Source organism: Podarcis filfolensis (genome assembly GCF_964270895.1).
Source record: "Podarcis filfolensis genome assembly, chromosome: 2".
In the NCBI taxonomy this organism is placed as follows: domain Eukaryota; kingdom Metazoa; phylum Chordata; class Lepidosauria; order Squamata; family Lacertidae; genus Podarcis; species Podarcis filfolensis.
Genome location: NC_139605.1, coordinates 85133694 through 85141618, shown reverse-complemented (window position 1 = coordinate 85141618; position 7925 = coordinate 85133694). Strand labels below are relative to the sequence as shown.

General features: G+C 43.4%; 1 protein-coding gene across 1 annotated transcript in view; it reads left to right on the top strand.

Moving 5' to 3' along the window:
• The first annotated feature begins 4708 nt into the window (after window positions 1-4708).
• The window catches only part of COX10 (cytochrome c oxidase assembly factor heme A:farnesyltransferase COX10), a 91540-nt gene continuing 88323 nt past the window's right edge, over window positions 4709-7925 (top strand). Inside the window, exons 1-2 of the mRNA XM_083597801.1 lie at window positions 4709-4828; window positions 7663-7786. Of these exons, the coding sequence (XP_083453927.1) occupies window positions 7694-7786 (93 nt within the window). The 5' untranslated portion in view covers window positions 4709-4828; window positions 7663-7693. The remainder of the gene's footprint in view (window positions 4829-7662; window positions 7787-7925) is intronic.

Genomic DNA, 7925 nt, shown 5'->3' with positions numbered 1-7925 from the left:
CTAAGGCACGCCCCCGAGCGGTGACCCTGGGGGAGCTCCTAGTTGATGTACATCAGCAGGACTGCCCCCACTGGTGGTTAACCCTTACCGGCCTTCATGCAATCGGGCTGAAGCTGGTTAGTTGATAGGACCAATGCCTAGGCCAATACCGCTCAATTCTTGCAATCAATAAAGTTGTGGCCTTTTCCGCCCATTAACCTTAAATACCGTGTCCTGTGTCTTTATTTCCCAAGGGGGGGGGGGACTTGCCACACAACCTCCTCCAGACAGCGCCACATGGAACTCCTTTTTGTTCCCAGGACACCTTGCCAAAAAGCCTCTGAGTAAAACAGTAGTTCTCATCATTTTTTTCTCTAGGCCATACCTTCAGAATAAAAATTTGCTTGCGCCACAGTAATTTTTTTATTAATAAGGAATACATTGGGGGGGGGGGGAGTCCTAGCAGTGCTTGGTTTTGAAAAGATACCTATCCATATTCTGTAAAAACATATAAATAAAAATTTGATACTCTACTATACCATGCTACACTGAAATGTTTAAATGTTTGATTGTCCTTGAATTGTCCCGCCACACTTGCCATCCTCTCCTGCCATGCCAGTGTGGTGTACCACACCCTTTGAGACCCACTGGTGTAAAAGAACAACTTTTTTTCTATGTGACATAAGGCCCAAGTTGCCCTGGCAACCCCCCCCCCCCTACTCCCATAGGGTTACCTGTAGGGTCTTTTGCCTTGTAGATGACATCATCTCCCTCTGCCCTTCTTAATGGCAGAAAATGACAGGCAGAAAAAGCAAGCTTAGCCTGTCAGCTCTGATTAAACCCCAGCACCCAAGAATCTAGATGGGAAAATCTGGTACCCAGAGATCTGGGGGATCCATGTTCCCCCACTAACCCATAACAATACATACTTAGCAGACCAGACCAGACCAGAAGAAGAGAACTACAGCTATGCAATGTCTCCAGTACTACATCCCACCATTGAACTAAATTTCCTGGCAGTTACTTTGATAACCTTTTACACATCACTTAGGAAATGAAACAGCAGGTACCCCCACCCCACTCCGCTATTTCTTTTGCACTTAGGTTTTTTTAAACCCTGCACTGGAAAGTATGCCAAGTCTCAGTGGGGTGCTAACATCAGTGACAAATTATATGAAGCACACATGTATTTTTATAGTAGGACTTAGCATCATTTTCTGACAACAAATCTATCTAGTAAAGACTCTTGGTGGTGTTTTATCTCGCGAACCATATACAGCCCCCAGATTTGTCTTTTATCATATTAAGTCATTACATTTGAATGTTTTTTTGGAATTAATTTAAAATATTTAAATACTGGTGGCCATCAAGTGCAACGTACAATGGCAATGCAGAATACAATAGAGAATTGTACAATACAAAATACGGTAACATTAAACTTTTGCATTCTTTGTGAATCAAAACCCACATCCACTTGATATTGCATTGATACTATATTTGCAGTTGTATTAGACTGCAGAAACCTAATTAAGCCACCACTGTCATATTTATGATTTGAACTAATAGGAAAAAGGACTGCGTAATGTTTTTAATACATAGGTATAATTAACATTAATAGGGCTCAATTTGTTAAATATTGCATCATCCTGAAGTAGCAGACACTAGTATGTCTTGTTTATATAGCAGCCAGTGAAACATGAAGAATAAAAAATCTATGCATCACAGCAATTCACTGGGTAAAATTTAGACTTCCTAGAAATATTGTTTAAATGATGTCTGGTCTTGAACTCTAGTAGAATGTTAGTACAGAGCCAAACAGGAAACCGAAAACGTATTACAGAATGAAGTTCAATGTTGGAAGATTCAGAAGAGACAAAAGAAAGTGCTTCTTCACACAGCATATAGCTAACCTATGGAATTTGTACCCAACAATGAAGTGTTGGCCACCAACTAGGGTGGCTTTAAAAGAAGGATACCGGCCGTGATGGCTCTGTTCTATCTCCACTGTCATAAGACTGTGCTGGCTGAGGCTCATGGAGCTGCAGTACGAAACAGCTACAAGGCAAAAGCTTAGAGAAGGATGCCCTAGCCATTTCAGTACAGATACAGAATGAATAAGGGGAAACATGCAAGCAATATTCTAGCTATTGGCTCAATAGGCAACCTGGGTCCAGAGGCTAATGGTTGTTGTGACATCAAAGACAAGTGATTGCATTTCCAATGCCTTAAAAAAACAAAAAACAAAAAAAAACACTAAAAGCAGCCATAGCATCCTCCACCCCCAGTTTGGATCAGAACCATGGTGCCTGCAGGATTTAACCCTACCACCTTCTTTCAGAGCACTGATGTCAATAGTCAATGTCAGCAAACAGTTGCTATTAGCCATGAAAGCGAAAACATACGGACCTAGTGAGTTTGTATTGCACCTATATTACCCTCCCCATATCCCTCTACAGCAAATAGCAACTTTGTGGGTGCGTGGCTTGCACTGGGGCTGCCGCAGCATGGGGAAGAAGGATTAAGATCTCCTTCGTCCTGATCCAAACTGGAGCAGTCATGGCTTCTTTCAGCCAACTGGCCAGCCAGTCAAGATGCTGGGAAGAAAGGAGTGTGACCTCCTAGAAGCCCTTCTTCAGCAGCCAAGAGGAGGACTCTATGGCACCAATCATAGTGGAGGATTGGCAGACAGAAGGGAGTGCTGAACCTCTTTCATGCCCCCGCCCTTAATCTTCAGCAACAATTTTGAGTGGAATAACAGTCCAGGGAGAAGGGAAGCGTTAAGTGTCTCCTACTCATACATCAGTCTTCGCCTATGATTGGTGCTAGGCTTTTGCTCCTCTCACTTTGGCATTTATAGCACAGCTTTCGTCAGAGCTATATGCCTTGTGACTCACCAAACTAAATGCTACCCATTGGCTACATATTGTGGTCTTTCGTTTATCGGACTCCCTCCCTTCATTACTATCTTGGAAAGACAGTAAAAAGAGGCAGTTTAATGAGATCCTGATGAGATAGCACAAATCAGCGAGGGTCTGCTTTTAGCTTTGTAGGTAAAATGCATTTATTACAGTTATAGAAAAGTGTATTTTTCATTATCTCTATTGGAACTGTTCTTTGGAAAAAGGAAAAAAAAGCCAACCGCCTCTCAACAAGGAATCGTTTCAGCACTTAATTGTTGATGAATGTGAGGAATGTCCAAATAAACTACAGACTCCAGTGGGGAAAGGTTATTTAAGGTTCCCAGCTTTTTCTTTTGCTTCCAACATTCTACTATAAAGTCAGAAAAGTCCCCAATCCAGTTCAAAACTCTCCAGGGAAGGTAAATGCCAAAGCCTTCAGCCTGTCTATAATTCTGAAACCAAAACTCGGTTACTTGGCTGTCCAAAAGAAAGAAGCTTCTGAATATTTCTCAGCCTGAGTTTCTTCAGGGAATTTCACTGCAACATTTCACACCACAACCACCAACACAGTATAAACATGCTAGTGTCCAACAAAAATCGCAGTTGTGGGATAAAAGAAGGCACTAAGGGTCAAGCTACATGTGACTGACAGCTGTGTGTAACTGTTGCCTTGTCTGCAGCTGTGGGAGGTTGTAGTCTTGAGCAATGGTGCTTAACCCTTTCTCTTGAGTGATCTGCCTATTCTGAATTCTCAGTTGCTCCAGCCATGAACAGTTTTTATCCCAGCAAGAAGGTAGCAGTAGTCTTGAAGGAAGCAGCTTAACCCTTTCTCTTGAGTGATCTGCCTATTCTGAATTCTCAGTTGCTCCAGCCATGAACAGTTTTTATCCCAGCAAGAAGGTAGCAGTAGTCTTGAAGGAAGCAGCACTGTGTTGGCCTGGGCAGGATTGTAGTCCACTCTAAATGCACACTTAGATGGATTAAACAAGCTGATACGTACAACATTCCACTAACCGCCCTTCTTGGTTTTTGTCATCAGGAGGCGAAATATCGCCTTTTGTGATCCAGAGAGTAAAGAGGGTGGGATTTTCCTACTTTTGACTTGCATGGATGCCTCTATTCGCATGCTCACTGGCTGTGGTACCTAACTCCCAGCGTCAAATCCATTCCTGCCTAGAGCTTGGCTCAAACTAGCTCATTCTGGCATGTAAGTGGTATGTAAACAAAAGAATAAACAACCATCAATAACAACGATCTGTTTCTGTGAAACAGAATTGACCCAGGACGTTTCAGCATGTCAGTTTTTCTGTGGAATTGCTGGTTGAGCAGCACCAACCCTACCATCAAACATCTGCCTGGAAGCACCCTATCTCTTGATTTTAGGTACTTTGCAGGATAGAAAATAATGTGCGCTGCCATCCTATATTATTTGTAGACGTTGCTGACAAGACCGCCAACGCAAAACACAGCAGCGTGGTCGGCCCGCTTTTCTCCCACGATGTCCTTAACATCAGGGGCAGAAGTTCAACCGGCGCAGCTTCGCTTTTTCCCGCTAGCCAGGAGCCACTGCTACCCTCCCCGAGGCTGAAGCATATTTGGAGACACCGGGTACGAAGAGGGACCCGCTCTGCACCACCGCAGCGCCTGCGCTTCGAGCAAAGCACCTGCCAGGTGCAGCGCGCGACCTCCGCCCGTTCTTTCCCCCCGACGCGCGCGCCTAGCGTAAAACGCGACTTTCTCCAGCCGCGCGCCCCGAACTCGCCCACCTCCCGGAAGTCCCGCCTTAGCTCCGCGGAAGTGAAGCGGAATCCGGAGGGCGGCCGGGTGGCATCATGCCGGGCAAGATGGCGGCGCCCACGGAACCGTGCTGAGGGGAACGAAGGGCAGGGCGGGCACCGAGTCCCGCTCTCTGCCCTTCCTACGCCGCGCACCGCCTCGGGCTCCCGCAGGTACCAAAGGGAAGTGGGGAGGAAAAACCTCGGGGAGCTCTTGCCCCTTCCGCCGGGGCGGGAGAAGAAGGGAGGGGAGGACAGGGACTCTTAGGTGCCAAAATAAGGCGAGAAGGGGCAACGCCTTTTCGGAAGGTGCCAGAGGAAGGAATGGCTCTCTCCTCCGGGCTTCTCTGCCTGTCGCCTCTCCTCTTTGCACGGCTGCTTCTGCTCCCGTGTGTTCGGAAGGGCGATTCTAGGTCATAAGAACCTGCCTTGCCCCGTGTCAGACCGTGGCACCGCTTACTAAATGTTATGTGAGGTGCCTGTCAGTGGCTCTCCAGGATTTCAGGCAAGGCCTTCCCTTATCCCTACCTGGGCATCTGAACCTGGGACCTTCTACGTGCAAAGCAGAGGCACTGCCCGCTAAACAGAGGCGGAGTGATGGTAAAAGAAGCCGAGCCGGAAGAACGAGCGACTAGTCCAAAGCAGTCTTCTCCCAACAATGCTATAGATATGATTGCTTTTCCTAAATGGAAAGGGTTTGCTTTACGGGACCCAAGGCATGTATGCTTGATTACTGAGCTGAAGCCGGTGTTGTTGGCTACAGCTTCTGTTTCATGGTGTCAGTTTTAGATTACAAGCCTGTGGTAACTTCTGTGTACACAGGTGGTGCCAAATAAATAAATAAATAAATAAATAAATAAATAAATAAATAGCTAACATTGGGGGAGAAAGCAGCCCCCCATTCTCTTCTGCTGTGTTTGCTGACAACAACAACAACACCCCACCCATCTGGCTGACTTGCCCCATCCACTCTGGGTGACTTCTAACACGTATAAAAACATAATGAAACGTTAAACATTAAAAACTTCCCAATACAGGGTTGCCTTCAATAAAAAGTGCAACTTGCTAAAAATCATAACTTGCTGGGGTTTTGGTTATTATAGGCAGGGTGAGAAAAATCTTTCTCTGCTTACCCACTCTTATTCAATTATTTTCCTATACTGTACTATCTTAGTTGAACAAAAAGAAAAGATGGTGGCAAGGATACACAGGGAAAGAAGGTGCATTCATTTCAGTTGTATGTTTTAAGGCTTATGTTTAGTGGGAGGTGAAGACTAAAGGGCTGTGTCTAAGGCCTCAAGAAGGATTTTTGAGGGGGTTGGCAGTCACACCATCCCTTAAAGTTCTGGAAGACAGTTTAGGGTACAAGGGGGCAATAAGACACAAAGGGTGGATAGTTTTGAGGGAGCTGAGATCCTTTGGATGGTCTGTGGTGATGGAACAACAGGTTTAAAGGTCAGTGTCAGAGATCTCTTGGGATATGAAAATGCAAGATTAACAGGGTAAGGTCAAGGAGGATTTGAAGGAAAGATTTGTGTGGATCTGAAAGTAGGTAAGACATTGGCAGTGGATGCTGTTCACTGGTGGAGAACTTCCTTTGCATTACAGAATACCCTAAATTCAGTTCCTGGCATAGTTGGTTAAACCACACTGGGAATTGTAGCTGTTTGAAAGGAAGAGGGGTAAAGCTCTCGTATGGTTTGACCCTGGTATAAGACAGTTTCCTATTTTCCTTAAGAAGGGGTGTTACATGGAGGTAAATGAAAATGTTGGCAGAGTTCTACGCAGAAATATGGCAATGAAGAAAGCTTCAGGCACTTAGACTTACTAGTGTCTCTTTTTCAGGACTGTAGTTAATGTTGTGATGGGGAGAAATGAGCTTCAGTTCTCTAAGTGAATTCCCTGGTTCACTGGTTTAAAATATCAAGAAAGGGGCAATTTGGCTAGGATGTTGCACACCTTCCTTAGTGACTTTTCCCCTTTGGCCTCACGTGTTTCTTTAAAATATGTTGATTCTTTTATATATTATCTAGACAATGTATCCCTTGCCCTTTCGGTATTTCAGTTGCTTGGCGTGACTTGCAACAATTAAAAACAAATCAAAACAAAACCGTCCCCTACAATAAAAGTTTAAACAACAGCATAAAAATGGAAACAGGTTCAGCAGGTTCAGGGGTTTTGTGATGGAGAGAGAGAAAATGTTTTACTATGTAGAAGTATTTAAGTTTTCTTTACATTCTCCTTGTTCTCTCCTTTAAATGTGTATATGACTAAAGGTCCCCCCCCTTCACCGTGGATTTATGTTACTTTCTTTTCAACTCAAGATTTGTGTTCCTTTGAGAGAATATGCACTTTTCCTAGTTAAAATAATGTGTGTTAATAGGCATACTTTATCTGAGTAACTTGTGCAAGCATACAAAAAAGCATGTTAAATAAATGAAATTGTTTGTTCCAGACATAGAAGCTACTTTTTAGTGAGCATTCAATGGAATTGTGATGTGTCGACTTGACGAACTGAAGCACGTACACCAGGCTCATAAACATTGCTTTAGTGTTTGCCTTTATTGTCATGAGACTTTTTACTGTGACAATTAAAAATGAAGTTTTATGGTTGTCTTATATCATAGCTGTAGTTTTTAAGATCTGTAATAAACACACACATTGCAGCTGGTGCAAAAACCAGAAATGTTCTCCTGATGTGAATGTTCAACTCTGGTGCTATTTTAATGGGCAATACCTACTTTTAAGTAAATATTCCATTTTGTTGATGCTTGTCTAGTTATAAACAGTTTTATAGCCAATGGCAGTAGCAGGAGTGGAAAAGATTAGCTTGATCGGTTGTTTGAAAGGAAACACTGAATGACTTCCCCTTGGATTTTGCAAGGATTTTTTGTTTTATGCTTTGTTTTCATTTGCATCTTTTCCTGCTGATGAAACTGAGAATTTGTAATAGTTTCCAATCTAATCTCTATTGTAAGTAAATTCAGACTTTCCCCCCTTACTTGTAGGACTTTTTCCAGCACCTTCAAGAAAAAAGCCATGCAGCAAATGCCATGCAAGTTTGCTTGTTTCTTTAGGGTCACCAAAGAAAGAGGAGTTACATTTCAACAGTTAAATTTCATCAAGCGAATGGTAAGTTGGTGTAATACTGTGTAGTGCTACAAAAGGGAGTGAAAATCAAAACTGCATTCATTGTACTGTATAGATTTCTCGCATAATAGTATTCATTACTTACAAAGGGAAAACAAAGACTATTCCATGAAACTTCTTG